Source organism: Cygnus olor, chromosome 6 (genome assembly GCF_009769625.2).
Source record: "Cygnus olor isolate bCygOlo1 chromosome 6, bCygOlo1.pri.v2, whole genome shotgun sequence".
NCBI lineage: Eukaryota > Metazoa > Chordata > Aves > Anseriformes > Anatidae > Cygnus > Cygnus olor.
In genome coordinates this window covers 23960994-23983586 of record NC_049174.1, presented here as the reverse complement: position 1 = coordinate 23983586, position 22593 = coordinate 23960994, and the positions used below count along the sequence as shown (strand labels likewise).

Genomic DNA, 22593 nt, shown 5'->3' with positions numbered 1-22593 from the left:
CCTCCTATTTTCCTTGTATTAACTCTTTTCCTGCTTTTTACCAAGCCACTTCTCACAACAGCTTTGCTTTCTACAACATTAAGTTACCTTGAAAGATAACAGCAAGTTTCTCATCTCAGCATTAACCAGTCCTTCCTATCTATGAGCAGACTACTGGCAGTTTCCCTGCCACGAAAGCAGGAAAAGCAAACTCCTGCTGGTCACAAACAAAGATATTGGATGAAACATTCAAAAAGGGGCCAATTTCACCTGCAAATACCAAGAGAATTACTGTCTTTTATCTCACTCATGAACATTCATACATATTAAACGCTTGCCAAAAGCTTCCTTGCTGCCACAGAAGGCTGCAGAAATAAACGCTACCAACAAATTCCAAAAGGGAGGGACTGGACTGGTTCACAGATAAGTCTACAAATTGATAACTAGGTATGTGCCCTCTGACATCCCTCATATGATACCCACAGGCACCGGGGAAGTACAAAGGGAACAGAAGAGCAGAAAGCAGTCAGGCACATCCTCTCCCTAAACAGCATGTCCTACTGCCACTACTGGACAGCAGATGAACCCAAAAGGGCACCGCATGCATGTCTGATGTATATAGATGGCAAACAGCAAGATCTCCTGATCCTATTGCTGCATCCTGTTGTTTCCAACAACTGCAGACATAGAAACTCACATTTTACACTCCTCACATCACCTAGGGTTGGATGATCCCCGCCTTGTACTTTCAGGTTTTGATCCAGCAGATACCTCTAGTGCCCGTCTCTGAGCTTCCTAAACTGCAACAGAGCCCAACTGACCTCAAGACTTCCAAGAGCATCTGTGAAATCTGGCAGCTTGAAGACAGCTATGAACTACAACAGCAGTGTACGTGCATCCAGAATTGTATGCTATTGTACACTTTTGGAAAGACCTACTATCAATCTGTATTCTGTTCATGTTTGGAAACGTTTCATTGCAAACAAATATTAAGAGGTTATTTTTCTGGGTCTTTTTTTAACCCTTCCTTTTAATCTAGCTAAAAGGAAAGACTCATTTTACGTGAAGTAATGGCACTTTTCTGAAAGTTTCCTGCTTCTAGAAATAGGATTTATCAAGTCTTTTCACACTGCCTCCTTATTGGGCTTCTGTTAAGAATTAAAATGCAGAAAGATCATTTTTCTTTTCTGAATTTATTCTAAGTAGATAGAATATTCTGTCACTTGACGTTACAGTTGTAACTGAAAAGGGGAAAGGGAGGGAGGAAGGATGTGGAATCTTACTTGTCTGGGTTTTTCACTCTGAATGTTGCATTAAGAGCTTTTAATCTGGAATCTGCCTGAAAAAAGGGGAAAAAAAAAGCTTTGTTAATTTAATGCAATTAAATTCCAGTGACAAAAATCTCAGCCTTCTGTCAGCACCATTAGAAAAAGTCCTGACTTCCTGGCATATTTTAATCTTCAGACATTGGAGAAGTTGACACTAGCTGCCCTGCATGTCAGACTTTTTAATAAAAAGTAGAAAACTAAGATATTTTTGTGAACTAGGACGTAAACACTAATATTAAGCCGGTATAATCCTAAATCTCACAAAAACAGTCCCTTCTTAAAATGCTACACAAATCATGGAGTTAAGATACACAACCTTACATTCTTCTTAGATGAAGCAATTAGGTAACATAAGACCATATGGACAAACTATTTTATATTTTTCAAACCAAATAAAACCGGTGGTAGAGTGACCTCTGTATGCTCTTTATTACTAGGAACAGTTCCCTGGTGAAATCAAAACCTTATATATGGCGTTCTCTTATTTTATGAGTCGCTTTAGAGAAAATATGTGATTTGTATATCAGAATAGAACTATTTTAATGCAATGTTCTTTTCTATAATATAGCATATATAGGTATCTACAGAAGAAAGTACATACCTAATTATAATGTTAATTGGCTACTTTACTTTTTGAGATGTCATTTCACTAGTGACTGCAACAACAGCAGGGAATATCTCTAAGAAGCTGGGTTTTTTTTGTTTGGTTTGGTTGTTGGCTTTTTAAGTTCAATTGAGCATTAAGAAGTGTGCAATGGTTATTTCCTCTTAAAAAGATGTAAATACAAATGAGACATCTCAGCCTCATCCACTGAGGTCCCACATTACAGCTTTTCTGGCATTTCACATACAGCTTCATCAGGGCTCAGTTACACCACATGAAAACCACAGTGCATGTAAAATGGCTGAAGTTTACTTTTGATCAAAACAACCTCCTTTCCACTGAAAGAACAAAAAAAAAATATACCTTATGAGGTGTTCAAGATTTCCTATACTACACTGTGTCACAACTGCTAGCAGTGTTACTCCAATAGTACTTGTTAGTGCCAGTATACGGCACTGGAATATTTTGTGCACCGGTTTAGCCAAGTCAGATCTTGAAGAGCTGTTGTGAATTTTACAGCATACAGAACGCAGCATCCTCCCAAACCAAGAAGGAGAGCCCTTCCTTTAGGGCTCTCTCAGCAACTTCTACTGAGGAGGCAGGCACTGCTTGAGACTGTTCCACCTCCCACTGCATGGAGCCTGAGCAGAAAATACCTGTACTTGAATATCACTGCAAGTTCTTCCCACCTGGAACCACCGCCATATTCAGAGGGCACTTAGGACAGCATCTAAGCTGAGGGAAAAGCAACTGGGATGACAGCTACTGATGGAAGTCTTCTACACCATGATGGTCCTGTATCAGGATGGCAGCTTGCTAGCTTTAGCTGTCCTTCTCCCAGCAAGCAATAAGAAAATAAAAAATCCACAAACTGAACGGTAAATGAATGAAATCTGTAAGACTGAGACTGACTGATACTGGAAGATAACAGGCTCATTATCACTGCTAAATGCAGCACTCCTCTAAAAATACCTTGCAAAGTGAATAGAAAGGCAGCACTGAGAAGCACAACGAAGACAGCACAAGGAACACAAAACCCTGCAGTATCTCCAGCTCCCAGCCCAGGCTTTGTATTTATTCAGAGTGCTCCACATGCTTGTACAGCCTTATGCCTTCACTGCTCTGTTCCCACGAGACAATACACATGCCAGCCAGATTTCAGACAGTGCAGATGCGCCTGTATGTCCTCTTTGCACGATCTCTTGCAGTACAAACACTACCTCGTTATGCTGTCATTAATCAGAGCCCTTTCCTGTAGGTAGCTTTCACAAAATACTATATTTATGTTCAAATGGCAGGCACCAAAGCCATTCATATTTGTAAGGACAGAGTACACATTCAACAGGCTTACACTTGAAAAGAATCACTACCTACATTACAATTACAGGGCAGGTTTCTGCCTTTTGTTACAGACATGCAATGCTCTGAAGGAAGAGGTCAGTAAGTATAAAAGCACTGTGAGGCAGGAACCAAGACCTTGCCAGTGCACAACACTATGCTGGATTATTTCCTTCTTGCCATTAACAGCACAGTAACTCCCACACACCACTTTTGAGCATTTGCACCACACAGTTATGCAGTTAGAAAATCATCTGTCCAGTCTTAAACTTGATTTAAGATCAATATGCACAAGCGTTTTAGGGGTAATACCCCATCAAATGAAGTACAAGCAAGGAGGTTTCAGACAGTTAATTCCTACTGTGATGCCATAATCGTTTAAGTAAACTAAAGAGGGAGGGAAGAATAGTTGCCCCTATTTTTTCATTCCCAAAGGAAGGGTCCAAGTGACAAATCTCCTAAAGAACAAAATTCGGTGTGGGTGGAAGGGAGGAAAGGCATGATTTAATGATATGGCTGGCAGAGTAAACAAAGCCTCCAACATTGACATTCAACTGTAACATGCCCGGCGACACTGCATTAATGCCTAATTTAAAGTCAAGTTAGCCTGGTTCAAACCCTTTGGGACCAAACACACATCCTGCTTTAATGCAGCAGGAGAGACAGCAGCAGCGCTTAAGCTAGTGGTCTGTACTCTAGTCCTAGACACACAGTGAATCATTTGTAGACTTCTGTCCTCCAGCATAATGCTAAACAACCAGGCAATCTGAGGGGTTTATACTTTGAACATTGAATAAAGGAAAGAAGCTTCTCCCCTGAATTTTGTGAAAATTTACTTTTCTTTAAGGAAACAAGAACTGGAAAAGGAAAACTACATCCACAATCCAATCCAGCAGGAAAATGAGACCACTCATCTTTCATTAGATCTGCAAAATGGTTTCTGGTAGTCAAATATTCTCAGCACTCTTCTCTGAGTTTTCTTTCCCTTTTCCCCCACCATGTGCACTCCAGAAAGTTTGGATTGGCAGTGTGTGTTCAGGAGTTTGAGTATAGCTGAAATAAAGCTGTGTGGACTAGCAAAATTGCTTGACATTGTTGCATTACAAAGACTAGCAAAATGCAAGCCCTGCCATGACAGGAGGGAGTTACTGGCAACTGAAGTTATCAACATTAAGTGTCAGTAACAACGTCTTTTGGACGCCGAGGATAAGAGCGCCAGTGATTTTCTTCAGTTCTCGCTATTCAGAAAAAATGGGCTTTCTCCAACTAGTTCTCAGTTGTGATTTCCTAAAAGCTGATCACATTACAGCAAAACAAAAGCTTAGTATTTATACCCATACAGCAACATTTCCAGGCATAGCCCTGCAATCTGCTAGATTCTCACAGATTCACATCCTGACCAGCCATGAAATCTTTGATCATTTATTCCCGCAAGTCCTCCACCAGTTTACCAAGTCATGAACTCACTGATGTCAGCGTGGATAGTACTACTTCAAGATGTGCTCCTGTTAAACAGTTAAGGGGCACCGCATCCATCTGTCTTAGTCCTTCTTAACAGAAACTCCTACAATTCACACTCCTCCTGCTTGCCTTTTTTTTTTTTAAGCAAAGAAAAGACAACTTGTATGTCTTACCAGGTAAAATCTGACACCAACCTTTAAATTGATACTAAACTAAACTGACAACACCCAAAAGCACTGCTATGATCTCAAGGTCCTTAGTTTTAAAGCTTCGAAGGAGCATAATTCACATTACTAGCAGAATTATAAGGCTGGGCATCAAACACAGGCACATTTTAACAAACTTCCTACAGAACTTGACAACTGAAGTCTTACCCTACTACATACCGAGAACACCACTTTTTTCTAGTTACAAATATACTTAAAGCAACGCCTTTAACTCATTCTAACAGCAAATAGCCTTTCATAGACAGCCTATAATGTTTGCTGAAGCATTTATTTGTGTGTCACAAGTCACAAAAGAAACGTCTACAGTAATTACCTTTAACTGAAATCCAGTCTCATTCACCATTTCCTTCCATCCACCTTCCTAAAAGGAAGAAATACACAAGAAAAAAAAGGTACTGTTAAAGTGACTTAGGAGTGCCACAGCTTTCCCAGCTCCCTGCATCAGGCCCACATCAGAGCTGAAAGAAAAGTCTCCAAGTGAGCCTGGGGCCTGCCTCAGGCACCCTCCCCATCTCAATTCAAGAACCCGGGTTAACAACATGCCCTTATGTTTTGCTTACACACTAACCTCCCCCAAAAAACCTCTCTCCTCACCACGTAAGAGTGTTCCATTGCCACGTTCTATCAACTGGGGGTGAGGGAGAAGCCTACGCAGCTTCGTCTAAAGACTTAAAATTCAACTCTTCAGAAAGAATGGTAGTTATCTGCTGGCTATTAGACCATCAGCTGCACCAAGGACCTTTGCAGCTTGAGACAGAGCACAAAGAAAACGTGCAGGCAGCGACTGAAGTCACCTGTTTACCGTGCACACAGTCCTCTTGCTCATGTGTAGTGGTTGTTTCTCCACTGCTTCCATACTGCTATCCATGCTACTTCATCTGCATACTATATTGCGCTACAGTAAACACCTCTGTTCAGCCCACTGTTTGGGAATCTCTGATCAAAGCACAGATCAAAAATGCCCAAAGTTGAAAACTGCAGAATGAAATGCTCTGGCTAACAATCAGATCACAACATTTGGGATAACATATGAGAGGATCACAATTCAACCTACAATGCTAAAGAAACCACACACATCCAAAAGGCAAATTGGACACCAGTACACCCTCTGCAGCCAGCAGTATAACATGCTAGCTTTCCTAGCACTAAACCTGAAGTAGTTCTCAGCCAACACGTTAGCTTCTCAACATGCTGTTTGAAAGAGGTGAAAATTCTCTCTTAGAAGCCTTACAATTAGGCTAGAATAAAGTCATAAGGTACACTAGAAGGCCAACTGTACAACTGCAACAGGCTATTAAAGTGGAAAAGGGTCATCTGACTAAAAGCATCTTAAGTGTATTAATGTTGTCTGTCCTTCTCCAAGATACAGAACAAGCCACAGGACAGTGGGAGGGAAGAGAAGAAAAGGGCATTATCTTAACGAAACGATCGCTACAAATACGTATTTAGAAAGTACATCATTTTACTGTACCTGCGTTAAAAACGAATAAAAGATTTTGTCTTGGCAAAGAACAGGATGAGAAGCCACACGTAACAAAAAGTTTTCCAAACCGATTCTTCTTCTTTCCACAAAATCTGGATCCATGTTATCTGCTGATAGTTTGTGCCAAACAAAGTCAGCCTATTTGAAAAGAAGAGTGTTAATGGCAAATAAATAAGGAACAATACAAAGCAGGCTACAGTCACAGCTTCCTTACCCTTTTTTCTGGCAAAGGTGGAACAACAATATGTGGATAGGTAACTAACAAATAATTCCTCAACAACTCAAATTCACTGTAACGTCGCCACAGGGAGTCCACTGGGGAGCACTGTCCCTCATTCTGGGACTCAACAGCCCTGAAAAATAAAACAGCATATTTGAACATTAGTAAGCTACCGCCTTCTTCCTCACACCATCAGCAATGAACCTAAAAAGAGTTTCTCAGTAACGATTACCACATAACTTGCTCATAATCTAATCTTAATTTTGTGTCTACAAACTCGATTTAAAAGAAAAATCATTTTGATTTCTGCCTGATAGCACTCAAAACATCTGCACATGCCAGGAACACAGAAAAAAAGTCAATGCATTTTCACCACACCACAAACAGGTAGGTCACAGTCCAGTCATACAAGTGGCTTAGTTCACAGCACTATAGAATTAGATATATTTGTCTCGGAACAGTGCTGGGCTCCAAGCCAGCATGACTTCATGAGTCACTGAAGGATACAGTGCATTGCAAGAAGGAATTTACTGTTCATTGGGAGAGTCTCCACTTAAGACAAAAGTTAGATCATCTGTAACAGCCAGAATAATTCAAAATAGAAATAGCGTGAAATTTTAAGTTTTGTTGGTTTGTTTTCAAGAAAAATTAGTAAATTTCAAAGCACTTCCAATCTTTTGTTCTTCTTTTCACATGTAAGGACTAAGGGTGTGTAGTCTAATAAACTGGCTCAAGATACAGTACGCAGGTACAAAAATTGATGCATCTGAACATTTTGTTGAATAGAAAGCCAACATCATCTAGCAAGGGATTAAAGAATTGTATGATACTAAAAAAGGAGAAATCGTGGAATCTTATGGGATTGAAGAGTCACTAAAAACCTGAAAAAAATAATTCTTCATACAAAACAGTTAAAGCAACCAAAATTCTTTGCAATATCATAAAATAAGTAACAGGTGGATAACACCTCTTGGCAGTTAGCATATGCCAGAATAGACAGAGAGAGCCTTCAGACATGGCACTTAACAGAACCCAGCAATGTCTATGCCTACCTTAGTTCTTACATTAAGTGACTACTTAACGTACAAAGCCCTGGCAAAAACCTATATGGAAGACTATTAACTGTGTTATGAGATTATCACAGATTAAATGAAATTGAAAGTGAATCTGCAGGTCTGGAGTCCAACTCCCCTGCTCAAAGCAGGTTGCTCAAAGCCATTTCCAGTTGGGTCTTGAATATCTCAGAGTGCAGAGACTCTGCAACCATTCTGGGCAACCCATTCCTGACAGACTTCTTTCCTACAAAGACCTGCATAGTAAAGAAGTTCTCATTTAAATGGGATTTCCTGTATTTGAATTTGCGGCCACAGCTTCTCTTTCACACTATGCAGCTCTTGAATTCGTAAGAACTTTATGGACTAAAGTTTTAAAGATATCTAAAGAGATCACGTATCATTTAATATCTTAAAGCTATTCTTAAATCTACAAGGTTGGTTTTCTAGTGACCTTACTGAAAAACAAACAACCCTGCCCCAGAGCAGCCCCATGTATTCGATACACCTAAAAAAATAGAGGTAGTCTTTGTCATCCTTCTCATTCGTCTCATTTGTCATTTCCCTCATTAGAGAGGAACAGCACTGCTATATCCTCTCGCTTTGAAAAATAAATTGTGGTTCCACTTTGAGATTGAAGTAACATAATACAGAATTACACAATAGGAATTTTTAAAAATGAATAGGGTAGAAGTAAGGTAACTGTAGGAAGAAAATTCGCAGGGAGAAAGAATAAAGAACAAGGCTGTACTCATAAAAACAATTCAACCTAAACTGCTGCAGATTCAAACTGTTTCAGACTGACTTAAGAAAAAAGGCCAGCACACTGTTGACAGCCACTAAGTCACACTGCAAACAGCCTACAGTATGTTTGTAGGAAGAATTTCCTTATTACAGAGTATTTTGACTCAAAGTCATAACTACAACCATGATATTTTGGAGAGAGTACGTTTAGCTTAGCACTGGGCTGACAGGCTGTGTGGCATTCCTCGCTACACAAACATTGCATTACTTAAACATTTCAGTTATCCAATTCTTGAAAAGCACGTATTTGCTGATTGTACTATTGCTGGGCCGGAGGTTAATTTATGTAGATAAGGAATTAAGCTATCAGGCCCCAGTAGATTAGTTGCTTGGCTGAAAGCTGAAGATGCAAACCTGTCTTTCCTAGAAAAGAAACTCCCAACAGGATTTGGGAAATAATTTGACCATTCGAGACACTCACATAGAAGTACTTCAGAATTAGGGAACCTTCAAATCTCCAACTTCAGCAGCTATGACTCAGTTACACGGACTTACAACAGAGGCTTCAAGAGCACTACTTCTGCATGGGTTATTACTGACACTTAAGCAAGACTGCCGCCATCAATACACCACAGGATTACGTAGACCCTGCCTGAGAACATACTGCACAAGCAAACAGGAATAGGAAGAGAATAAAAATGCAGGCCAGGCCAGCTCTGAGAACGCAGCCATGTTGCAAAAGGGTTCATCCACGCTGAAGATGCGTCCTACTGGTAGGGCAGCAGCGTCCAGCAGAGACTTGCCTGAAGCCAGGCAGATGCACCACACCGAGAGAAGCTGACTGCAGCTACCCTCACACTGAAGGCAGAAGGATTTCTGATCCCAACCTCAGGTGTGGAACAAGGGGTTCTCCACAACAAAATAAATCAGGAAGAAACTGTAGGATGCATTTAGTCCACAGCTATTAAATATCTCTGTCACTCCTATGTACAACCAATCCTGGACACAACAAATGCAACCCAGGGATGGGCATGTGTGTTAGTTCAACTGACTCCTCTTTCCAGTTTTTTTTTTTTTTCCTGTAAAAGGAGAACTTTGCTACTCATTTATTTAAAATCTTAAGCTCACATTTAAAACCGACTGCATCACCTTATAACTAGAGGCCAGCTAGGTATGCATACCCTACTGACAGTTTGTGGCAGCCTAACACAACTCAGACACACATCAGAGTGACAGAGGCTTAATAAGTCCCTCCCAAAGTAAACTGCAAAAAGGAAGTTTGCTTTCTATTTTTTTTTTTAATATCATTCTTGTTTTTCCTCCTTGTTAATATGAGCCCTACAGGAAAGATACTGTTGATTGTGGTTATTTTCACTTAACTTATTCTACACGTTTTTATTACCGTAAGGAACTTTGAATATAAAGTTTTCTATCTCCTGAATACTAACTCTTCAGAAAAGTCTCATTTCAACACAGCATGTACTTAGAAGTTCTCTTCTGCCTATGATCCAACCAATTCCCAAGGCAGTACAGGTCTAATCTTACATTTATCACCTTCTGAATAATCTTGTGAGCCCCTACAGCATCGATGAGGTCAGCTCACAGAAGAAAGAAAAGTTCCTTTCTTTAAAGTTTCTGGTCCAGACATTCCTACTCCATTTTCAAGTGCACTTCTTTAGAAGTACAACTTCACAAGATGTTAGAAAAGACCTATCCAGAATTCCGGTAGCATGCATTTGGAAGTGGTCTCAACATAGCACTCTCATACCAATACAATAACAACATAAATAAGTAGAATAAAGTTAAGTAACTTGTTTTCCATAGCTGATCTGCCTTCGCTTACCCAGCTCAGGCTTGCCATTCCTCCCCACAGCCATCTTTGCCAAGTCAGCTTTATCATGAAGAAGTTGACCTGTATTTTCCTTAAAACTCTCAATTCCTGCACTTTATTGTCATTAATTCTAGCACCACAAGTCTAGGAAAAGAACCAAAAAAAAGCACTCTGCTACAAACAGAAGAAAGAGAAATGAAATAAAGAAGAATCTATTTATAAATTTTGAAGTTCCTTCATAGACTCAGGTCTACTTGATAAAGAACATGTCCTCTACATCTGAAATATAGACTGCAGGTCAGAAGAGAACACACTTATATTCCAGGTTCCTATCCGTTCCTGCAAATACTGAAGGAAGGCAAATACATCAATAGGATCATCACATATTTTAATAGCATAGCACTTCATTTATCACTTGCAATGGCTCAGGTCAACACACCATCAGTAAACCATCACTGTAAGAGAGAGCAGCCTTCTGACAGAAGAATGCTCCAGTGTAAATTATACCCTTAATGCTTCATGGCTGCTTTGCAGAGTTAACTATACACTAGAAGCCACAAAGACAGACCATTTGGAGTCTTAAATGTGCTTTTTGCTTTTTCAAGCAGCCTGCTACAACAGCTTTATACCTGCCAGAATTAACAACACGTTCATTATCTAAAAAGAAAAAAATAACACAGTAATCAATAGTAACATCTCAGTCTACACACCAAAAGAAAAAAGAATCAAGAGATTAAATAGGAATTTTTTTTTTGAAAAGCTGTCTAGAAGTGTAGGGCTTCAGCAGGGAAAGACCACAGCTCTATAGATACCTTGCCCTAAGTCAAAGCCAACTTGTACTACCGCAGCGGTGACACGGGGACCCTGTTACTTTAGTTTTGTGTCCAAGAGAGGCCTCAAGAACTTGAGGAGGAAGGAAGCAGACTGATGATGCCGCCCAGATCATGCTGCTCTCCACACCGAGGTCTGGCCAGTTGAAGGTCCAGCCTCAGTTTGTTCTGAGGAGATGGATCCGTGTACAGGAGGCTAGGCTACCCTAAACCCAAGTTAATCAAGCTTTACAGCCCTTATTAGGGGCACACAAGCCTCATTTTGCACCCTGAAGAAACAGATTAAATTGCAGTTTAGATGACTGCTAGAGAACCTTGCAGGCCAGAGTTGCCTGGGCAGTTTGCTCTTTTTTGCAGTTCTTTGCCCAAATTCCCATTGCAAAAAGCAACACCCTAATCACGGCACACCTCAGCAAGAGCCTCCCATGCACGTACTACGCTCTGTGCCTCGTCTGCATGATGGGGATTGCTGCTGCCCCTGCCCTGGCAGCACCCACCCCAGCTGTTTTCCAAGAGGCAGTGAAACTTCCCTGGTAACAGCTGCAGGGAGAAGACAACACCTCAGGACAGCTGTGCAACATCCAAAAAAGCAGCTATGCTTCTCCAGTTAACCCATCTGAGTAAGTTTAAGATGCATTTTAAAGTTATTAATACTAGTTTAAAATCCCCCTTCCACCCAAGCCTTGACAAAGTCAAAGCAACCAGATTCTGCACAAGACTGCGCAGCTGAGTAAAGGACAGGAGCAGCAGTTCTTTGGAAAGCTGTGGCACGAAAGTACTAAACAGCCCTTAATTATAAGCCTACATCCACACAACTGCCTTTTAAACAAGGTTTAAATAAAAAAAAGAGTTTGAAACTGCAAGGATGGATTTGGGACAGGCAAGCACAATAAGAGAAATCCCTTATTTTTTTTTTAATTGCACCAAAAAATGTCCCCACCTGGTTACATTATGAGACCATAAAATATCACCAATTACAAGAGTGTTTCTCCCCAGGAACACCGCTCCAGAAAGGAAGTGGAAATCCACAAAAGTACTCGTTACACTTAATACCTTCATTACCGTCTAATTTTTTAGACCACATTATGAACTCTACCATTAAATACAAGCACTGCAGACCAGTTTCAATTAAGATTATAATCACTTGTTGACGTTCAGTCAAACTTCTCAATTTGTTTTGGTTTTAAAAACACAATATAATACTTGTACAGTGTTCAGGCAGGAAAACCATATGTTTCCCCTCTAAGTACAGTTTTAACAATGCACGTTATTCATTGAATGAACCAACCTGCCTGAAAAAAAAAAAAATTAAAGGACAAAATTGAAACCTCCAGCTTTTACATTCATAACTGATGTTATCGTAAGTGATTAGAAAATTACATTACTCCAAAAGCCGCGTTCATTTGCCTTAATTTGACGTGCCAATGTGAAAACTTCAGTCCATCTAATTAACCTCTTCCCATTTGCCATTTAAAACTAATTATCTTAAATGAGCCATTAAACAATTCCTAATGCAATAAAAGGAGGAATGGCTGCAAAATATTAAATCAGAAGAGAAGGAAATATATTAGTTTATTTCCCTGTAAAGCCAATCACCGCTTCAGCTGCGGAGGCAGTAAGTGAGCTTTCAGCCTTTGACCTTCCAGCTACTTCCACTCCCCTGCAGTGGACAACGTTCACGCTCTGTGAAGACGAATACCATTCAAGGGCGCTTTTTCTATTCAATATCTAAAAACGGTCTATGCATTTCGGCCCCTCAACAAACAGAAAAAGGATTGTTACAGATCGACTATGTACTTTGTGAGTCACCGAAAGGTACCTGGCAAGCTGTATGGCAAAGAGGCAGTTCTCCTGCCAGAAGGTGACCAAAAAAAAGCCACCTCACCATGAAAATCATCAGCTGAAGAGTGCTGTTTTTAATTAAAATACACATCTACTAGGCAGGCTAATGATTCATAATATCAATTGAGTAAAAACCAGCAGTAAACTGAGTTTTCAACTCTTCCATCTTTTTTCTGCCTCCTGACTCTCCCGTTTAAACCTCAGTCTGAACTCAGACTTTCTTGTGTTCTTTCTAACACTTCCTTTGGATGGAGCAAACGATCTTCCTGACTCTCAATGACCAGAAAGCTGCATTTTGCAGTTATACTAGAAGACAGCATACCCCTTTCGGCATTTGTTCTGTGCTACCCCCATGAAACACCTGCTGGGCAACATGGAACAGGAGACTTTGGGAAAGGAACTCAAAGAAAGCATAGCAAGGGATAAATTCTTGAAGTCCCGTGGTGCTACATCAGCGCCACTGAACTCTGACCTAGCTGGCTACTGGTTTCCAAGCCCATTTCTCTCAGAGTAGTCTTCATGTAGTCAGCTACCAGGCTGCACAAAGTTGTGTTATGTTTTCCTAACGCCACACACACAAAAGAAAAAATAATTACATTCACTATCTTCACCCCAAGGACGAGGCTAGAGATCTGAAAGCCAGCAAGGACGGAAGCAGAGTTAGCTTGACGAAGTGCCCTACTACTACAGAAGAAGCTGTTTATGGAGTATGGGAAAGAAAGGCATCCCTGTATGGACTATAATTAAAACAAGCAAATTGCAGTTCATCAACACAGAGCATTCAGAGGTCCTTTATACCCTGGTTAATTTTCAGCCCTGTCACAAAAAACAGGAATGTACGAGACAGGGAGTCAAATTCTCAGTTTTATACCATTTCAGTTCTTGCAGCTTGAAGAAGATTCTGGTATGAGACACAGATGCCCAAATTTCTAATAAGCAAACAACTGTGAATTTAGAGGGCCTGGATATTTGCATTTTCCCTTACAGGAAGCAAATGATACCCTGAGCACCTGCATTGCAAGAAGGAATATTTAGTTACACATCTTAATGATAAGAATTTGTACTTCCCTTAATGCCATTTCACACAAAGAGGTGGAAGTGTTCATCTGTTCTCACAGGGAGAATGTAAGAGCTGAGTTATTTTTAAATAACTGTATAGTTTAACGGAAGCTGTGAAACAAACTGACTTCAAGACTAATTGAACGGAAATAGCTCACCACAAAAATCCACTAAGCTAATGCAGAAAGGTGTAAACCAAGACTAAAGGAGATGCTTTCAGGAAGCATGACCCTTGGAATTTGCCGAGACTCTGGTGGTCTACAGCAGTGAAGTTTGTTTTGTCTCATAAAAAAAAAAAACTACATCGAGGTGCACTATCACTTACAAAAAAATCAACAAGTCACATGAAAATGTAAGAATAGTAATAAATCTTCTCATTTTGAAAAGAAAAAGGAAGCAATATCATCAATTATATTCTGAAAACAGCTTTGTCTGAGCTAGCAAAACTAACTTGTTAAAAGTTGAAGTAGTCAACTCCTGTTCTGTAACAAATACACGGTGGCTTTAATTGCATTCACCTTGTGCCTCATTCACCAAGTCGCACACAACTCTTCGATTCAAATCGAAGTTAAATCCTAGATAGCAGTAACAGCGGAACCCCAGTTCACATGAGTGTAACACAACTATTAAGTGGTCGTCCTTTTATATTACTATAAACTGAGTTTTATTCTTCAGCTCCAAAATATCCTATTACCCACAGACAAATTGCTGTGAAGCCCACCTACGGCTACAGACTCAGCAGGAAGCACATTTAATAGTCAGCAATTATATTTATGCAAGAAATTTTGCCTTCTCAGCAAAAGGAATAGAGAACCTATTTTATCAGAGATGTGACAAACCCACATTTTCAATAGTGCTGTGACAAACATGTAATTGGTCTTGGTATTTGCTGACCACAGAACAAAATAAATCTTAATGAAGAAGGCAATCTGGGCAGCAAAACACAGTTATGCCACTAGGAAGGAACCACTGGGAAAGACCAGCAGGAGAGAGCTTAAAGTAATGTAAGGATGATTGAGAAAGGAGATGCAGTCAGCATGTTCTAGGGCTGCATAAAGATGCCCCCAGAGTATACTCCATATCACAATTAGATACCAGTGATTCCAATTTCCTTCTCTTCCCACTGAGAAATACCAATAAAGGAAAAATAGCATTAGCTACGTGAGAAGATATGGTCTTTGATATCAATACACTGTAAAAGTATTTTTAAAACATCTTAACAAGTGTCAAAGAGCTACAGTATTTTAAAAACGTGACTAAAATCCAAAGCAGAAGTACAGTATGAAGTTTAGCAAAACCCAGTAGATGTATCCCGTCTGCACCACGGTCACCCACATGTCTGGGCCACGGTCAGTACGGCTGGTACGTCTCTGCATTTGAGCTAGCAACTAGAAAACTTAGGCTGCATTTTGCTAAGGCTGTGAAGAGTTCAAACTGTTTTGTTTCAGAGAGAGTTTTATCTATACAGCCCATCATTCCTGAGACAAGGCCCAACAGTTACAACTGTTAATGTACAAAAGACAGATGCAAAACTCCTAATAAAGTTTAATTTTGAAATCCTTGCTTCAGCTGAATAAGCTGACTCCTGTTGTGCAGGATCATCTGTGACTGTTTGGGAAGGAGCTATAAGTAAGAGATTTTTAAGCTTTGTTCACTACTCGATACTTAAAATTGCGAGTTGTATTTGGGGTACTAAGTGCGTTAACCATACTTGGTAATATTAATCTTACAAACAGAAGAGGACTGAAAGCAGTAAATTCTCCAGTGAAAGTTCAAACTAGTATGAAGGAAGGAAATAGTTAATTAACCCTTACCCTAGAACATTTACAAGGAGTTCTGCTTGATCTGATCACCACATACACTTCAAACACTAGCGGAGCAGTAAATTTTGACCACATGACCTAAGTCAAGAGACTTCTTTATTTCCTTGTGATCCCAAACAAGTCTAACCATTACTTTAGACCACAAAGCACAACCTCTCTCACACACAGGCTGCATATACAACCTTATATATACAGATATAAATTTATCCAACCCATACAGTTGTTGACACTGTGTTAAAGCAATACCTTCCGAGCACACATTTTTCCACCTAGCTTCAGACGTAGAGTTACAGTGCAGAGTTAGGCAAAACCAGCGTTAGTGCTGAACTGCAGATCAGATGCCAAGTTTTTGCAGGAAAAACTCCTCTAGAGTACGTTGTTATCACGTAACAAATCATAAACCAACTAAATCCCCTCATCAGCTGTACCTGAATATTTTCATGGGGTAAGGAGGGAGAACCTGTTTGGAATGGCACATCCAGGTCAACTGAGAGCAAATTCTCATCACCCACCTTGTCTCAATGAGGTAAGCAGTATACGTTTCTTGCATGTTCATGGCATTTCTCCCAGTCCGCTTTTCTGCTTCTGAAACAGTGATTTCCATTTTTTTTGCTAAACAGTCTTCCATCTTTTTAGAGGGAGGAAAATAAAGATTCATGTAACATTAGCCACACAAAGCAAAAGCTACTAACCCTACCTCTCCTTCCCCCACACCACTATCATTTAGTGGCAGGTCTCTACAGAATAAAGGCTCCGGCAGTGTTTTGTTTTATAGCTCTGCTTTGTGCCACACTTGCAAATGAAAACAGAAAACCTGCTTTGGGGATAAAACAAAGTCAACAAACAGCTTTGAACACCTTTAGTCATCAGGAGCTGGGAAGACAGAGAATGAAGAAATTTTTCCTACAAGTAACAAAGTAATTTTTTTTTAAACACAAATAGTTCTCAGTACTTCCTACTCAGTCACTTCCCTACCACCAGTGAATTCCCCCACCAGACACCTGAGATGCATGCAGCCACTGCTCCCCTTTCACAGGGAGGAGAGCACATCCTGAATGAGATTCCACTTTTGTTGTTGTTTTTAAATCTGTGAGGACGATGGCTCTCTCTCACACAACCAGGGAGAAGTCGGTTAGGACCGCACGCCCCCCCCGGGCAGGCAGAGAGCTCAGGGGACCTCTAGCCGAACCCAGCCAGGAGATGGATCCCTTTGTGCAATTCGGGGTGGCATGGGGGCGCAAGCCGAGAAGTAAAAAATAATAATTACGATTATCGCCACGGAGGCAGACTAGGCATGAACCCCTCTAACACCGACCAGAAAAGCTGGCACCCCCTGCTTGGAGGGGCAGCCGAGAAGAGCTCTTCCCACCTGTAGCCCCGCGGCGAGCAGCGCAGAGCCACCGGGCCTCACCTCCCCCCCGGGCCCGGCCTCCCCGCTCCGCCCGAGCCCCGCGACCCCTCCCCGGGCCGGCGGCGCGGCGGCCGGGCAGCGCGCTCAGGAAAGGCCGGTGCTCGGCCCTCCGGGGTAGGCCGCGCCGAGGCCGGAGGCCCGCGACGGGGGGCAGCCGGGCCGAGGCCGCCGCCGCCGACCGCCCCCGCACCCTCACCGTGTCTCACCGTGTCCGGGGGCTGAGGCTCGCTGCCGGGCGCGGCGCCGTCCTCCTCCGGGCGGCTCTCGCTCGGCTCGGCCTCGGAGCTCTCCATGGGGATAAGGGGCTCGGCCGCCTCCCTCCGCGCAGGCGCTGAGGCCGGCTCCGGCGGCCAAACTCATCGCAGGTCCTAGAGAGAGCGGCCGGGGCGGGCTCACGGCGGCACCGCGGGAAGGTGGCGCCGCTGCCCCGGCCCGCCCCGGGTGCCGGCGGTCGGTGCTCCAGCGCCGGGCGTATCGAGGCCTCTGGCTCCCTGCCCCGGCTTCACGGCCGCCTGCTGAAGTCCCCTCGTGGAGGGCCCGGCCGGGCACCTCGGCCGTGAGGAGGGAGAGGCTTCAGTCAGTTCGCCCTGAAGCAGCTTTATGCCTCCCCTCCGCAGGGACCGGCCTTTAGCTGTCCCCTGGGTGGTCGTGCCTGCGTTCGTCCTCGTTCAGTTACATGTTTGTAACGTGGATATGCTTCTTGTCTTCCTCTCCCGGTTCTCAGGTCATCGAGGAGTTTCTGATGCACTCACATGGGTTTTCCATGCAGCATCCATCCTAGCTGACCTCTGTAGCAAGACAACTTGGCACTTTGCTTTACAGAGTTTCTCTCACTAGCTGTCAACTTTCCCGTGAGATGTTTGTTAACATTTGGCAGCTCGATTTTGTTTTCGTTTTTGTAAAGCCCACCAGCCTGTTATTTTTCTGCTCTTACTCCTTTACATCACTCCTTTACAGGCACCAAAGGACTCCTATGTGCTCTGTTTGCTTTTACTTACCCTCTCTTCTGCCCTATGTTCTCCATGGGCTCCTTCCAGGCGGTGCTGTGAAATCCAGATAGGCATTCTTTTCCCTTCCCATTGTGCCTGAAGCGTGTCCCGTCATGGATGGGCTGCCACCATGCTTGTCCGAGAGTTACCTGAGTAGTTAAAATCCCCTGAGTTCACCTCTTCGGAAGTCTCTGCTGTTATTTAATGAAAGCTTCAGCTATCTCCTTTCTTCTCATTGAGCAGGAACAAGCCCTCACTGTGCTTTCATGTGATGCCGTCTTTTCAGAGGGATGTTCAGCAGCTCTGCCCCTCAGCTCCTCCTGAACATCAGACTGCCAAAATGTTCCTGGTGTGTGTACATACATATATATACACATAGTGTGTATGTGACAGATCCATACCATTATCGCAGCCTTTGGGTTTGACAGATCCATACCATAGCCTTTGGGTTTATTCCCCCAGAACCCCATGGTGCCCACACAGTCCTTGTCCAGCTGGTAAACTGGACAAAGAGGTTCTTCCTATCTGTTCCTTGTAGTTCAAACTTCATTTCAGACTCTCAGGAGCTGCCTTGTCATTCCCCTAAGGTTTTCCATTTTTGCACCAGATTTGTGCCTTGATTCAGGCACGACATTTTTTATGTGCTTATGTAGCTTTTTTTTCCTACCTGCCCTTTTCAAACCCAGGTTAAAGGCCACTTCAGGGGACTGAAGAACTGATACTATGTTTCTTTGTTTTGCTTTCTTGTGCTTTGAGCAGGAAACATTTTTTAGTATTGACCAGGGCTGAATTTGCATACATTTTTCATCCAAAAATTAATCTTTCTCTTTCAACAACAATTAAAATAAATCACAAAATCCCCTTTGAAGATCCCATGAATGAATATTTGGCGTCTGGTTTCTATTCTGTTGTCTTCAATGTTTATTCAACTTTTTCCTCAGATTGTTTGAACTGATACCTCCTTTCCCACCCCTCCACCACTGTAGCTGGATGGAGTTTCCCAAGCTTTTTCACAAAAGGCTTGCTTAGAACAAAAGTTTTTTACAAATATGTGAACTCTGATTTGTCCTTTGAATAGGATTGATTTAAGATTTGTTTTCTAAACCCAAAGTCCAGTTTAGATGTAAAAGCATGATTGCACATTGTAAGACAAAGTCTGTTTTCCATTAGGGTATGGTCTTATGTTTACTCAAGATGTACATTAAGATACATACCTTGTATCAATTACACTCGCATTTGCAGGATGTGCATACTGAAATTTTTCAGATCCATATCAGCAGCGTAATGGAAATATTTATGTGAAGCTCATACAGGATATCATACTTTGCATTAAATATTTTTATTATGGAAACAACATTATCAATAACATACAGTAATATTTTGCAGTTATATCATCCAGTCATTTCAAAAACTATTTTCAGCTTTGATTTTTCTTATTACTCCTAAAAAGTAGAGATGTGGCGTAGTACAGATTTGGAGAAGAATGAATACACTACATAGGTTGGAAAAGGGTACCAGTAAGAGGATCCAAATCAAGATGATCAACTGCCTGGGAAACCCTCACGTACATTATAGCCTGGGGAGCATTAGAGGGAAGTGTGAGATGTCCTCATGACAAACTAGTGTGCAACAAAGAGCTCTTTGGTAAGCATCAAAGGCCCCACAGCTGTACAGAGTGCTCCTCTTGAGCCATGTTTCCCCCACACACAGCCTGCAAAGTGGGCTAACAGTCTTTTCTTACAGATAAACTGAGACAAAGTGAAAGGTCTCTCCATCCGGGTGATCGTCAGACCTGTGAATAAAACTCAACGTTCAAGAATGTCTCTAGGTCTAACAAGCTGATCACGCAACTTCTCCTGAAGGACCTGAAAGGCTGAGAGTTGGTCAGAATTTATCACCAGTGTCCAGGTTGGGAAGGTATTTTTTTCAGTGCAGTATCATGGCACGGCACCCAGATCTTTGCCAGCTCTGGTTCCAGCACAGTAGTGCTTTTAAGAGTACTTCCAAGACTTCTATTTGGTCAAAATAAGCTTTAGTGTTTCCCCCAAAGCTAGACACAACCACTGCTGCAGTCAGGCTCTCTTTAGACCTGGCATCCATTCCATATCTATTTTAGGGGATGTTTTTTAGGGTTCCCCCAGCCTGCTCCCTGGGACTGGGCACCTCCCAGTTCAGCTGCTGCTGAAATAACCCCAGTGCGTGCCTACCCTGAGCCAAAGCAGGATGGTCAGGAGTTTGCCATCAAAGGCACATTTCTGATCTGCGGTTCAGGCTCCTGGATCCTACGATAATTTCACAATACAAAGATCATGAGTCAGGCTGTCAAACTGTTCATGCCTCCTTCTGCCAGCTATTCCCTCAGACCTGAAGGTGCTTGCTAACCGGAGGCCTCCAGCTGATGTGATGACAGCTTTTGGTCTCCAAAGCCTGATTCTCATTGAAGACCCTGGTGTCTGGCTGCACGTGGTGTCACTGGTACGGATGGTGCAGAAAAAAGTGTTTGTGTATGTTTCCCAAGAAAACACAGAGGGGAAATGGAGAAAGTATCACACTTGAATAGCTGCTTTAGCATGGAAGAGCGCGGGAGGAAGGAGGAAAAGTAGGTTGAAAAAGAATAAAAGGGAAATCCTTTCCTCGTATAGGTCCATCTTCCTCCTAGACATACTTCTATATCATCTAAATGGCTGTGTGAAATGGCCATTAAACAGTAGAAAAAGCAATATTTAGATAATTATTCAGAGAAAAAAAACTCATCGAAAGGAAAGTGGAGAGTGGAAAAGAGATTTGGGTGTTCTTCGGAGGGAGAAAAAAAAAGCAACTGAAATTGGTAGCAGTGTTTTCCATTAACTTTACTAATGGCAGAACTGTATCCATGCGTACAAGATAAAAAGCCAAAACTAATCCACATTTTTGAAAGAATCTGGACAAGAACATCAGCAGTATGAGTGAAAAATTACTGAAAGTGGCTCCAAAAACAGCAAAAAGAAAGCAGTGAGAAAAACCTGAAACTTCACATGAACAAATAAGCAGATTTGGTTCAGAATTGAACAAGAGTAACAACAACAACAACAACAACAACAAGGTAGTAATGTTGTAAACAGTAGAGATAAGCAAATTAGGCATTTACTTAATCTTGATGCATCTTTGGTCAAGAAGCCTGTTGTATGCAGCCTATGAGAAGTTAGGTCACCTCTGGAGGTGTCCCTGCCCATGGCAGGGGGTTGGACTGGGTGATCTGGAAGGTCCCTTCCAACACAAACCATTCTGTGATTCTATGATCCTATGATTCTATGACAAACGCCTTCAGCTCCCACCAGGCAATGGCATCTGAATTTATTAAACCCTATTAAATTAAGCCAGTGTCCTTATGAACACAGGATGGGGATGCCTGCTGAATCAGATCTGCATTTCAGGGTGCACACCCATCCTCCTCAGGTGGCTGCTGCTAGTGGCACAGTAAAACTAACTCCACGTTTATAAGATTGAGGAGTGATGACACTGAAATTCACCGGGTTTAATTAACTGCTAGGACAACTTAGCAGGAGTTGTGATGTTTCAATACAACCACACTACATGCACATAAATTAAGAGTACGAGCATGGATTTATGCTCACTAATAGAAGCAAAGTCCCTGATCCAGTCGAGTAGCTGTTGTGCTTAGGCCTGCCTTTGAAATTTTTGAAGTATAGAACAAACCTCTCCACAACAAAAATACTCATGGACCTTATCCAAAGCCTCAGGACTCTGTCTTAGCACCACCACTGATTTCTACTGATATCAACAGATTTTAAAAAAATAGAAGAAAATGCAAGAGATACTAGTCCGGTCACACAACATGCAAACAATCAAAAGGGCTGAAGGAACACCTTCTGATTAAGAAGTAAACCCAGCATCTTTTTTTGGGTCTAGCAAAGTCCCTCATGATGGTGCCCTGCACAGGGGTGTTCAGTGTCCACATTGGGAGCTTCCAACCCATTGATGGATTGCAGACCCTTGCCTCCTGCAGTGGAAACCCAGGCTGTTTGAAACCTTTGTTTAAATATATGCTGTATTGTTTCAGGTGGCCACAGTTTTATTTTACTTCTCCAGTAAATATCTTCCAGCTCCTAAAGGAGAACTTAGGGAAAACTGCTCCCACAATGCAACTTAAAAACCACCCTGCAGAAACCTTACATTGCTCAGCTTAAATCCAGCCTTCAGTACGTCTTGAGTTATGAGGCTGTCCAGATCACTAATAGAGGAGCAGGGGAATTTACACCAAAAGGCATAAACAAGTCAACAATAAAAATAACCATTTATCTCTTCTTCCTCCCCTGTGCCTTATTCCAAAGGTCACTGTGTTCTCTCGTTGAAGCAAAGCTCTATAATGTGA

The 22593-nt window shown here is 41.9% G+C and overlaps 1 protein-coding gene across 1 annotated transcript in view; it reads right to left on the bottom strand.

The window, feature by feature from the left end:
- Positions 1–17607, bottom strand: part of SNX4 (sorting nexin 4) — a 34021-nt gene extending 16414 nt beyond the window's left edge. The window contains 7 exon segments of the mRNA XM_040561370.1: positions 1263–1318; positions 5251–5298; positions 6409–6558; positions 6635–6773; positions 16334–16449; positions 17439–17543; positions 17545–17607. Coding sequence (XP_040417304.1) covers positions 1263–1318; positions 5251–5298; positions 6409–6558; positions 6635–6773; positions 16334–16449; positions 17439–17543; positions 17545–17592 — 662 coding nt within the window. The 5' untranslated portion in view covers positions 17593–17607.
- Between the last annotated feature and the right edge of the window lie 4986 nt (positions 17608–22593).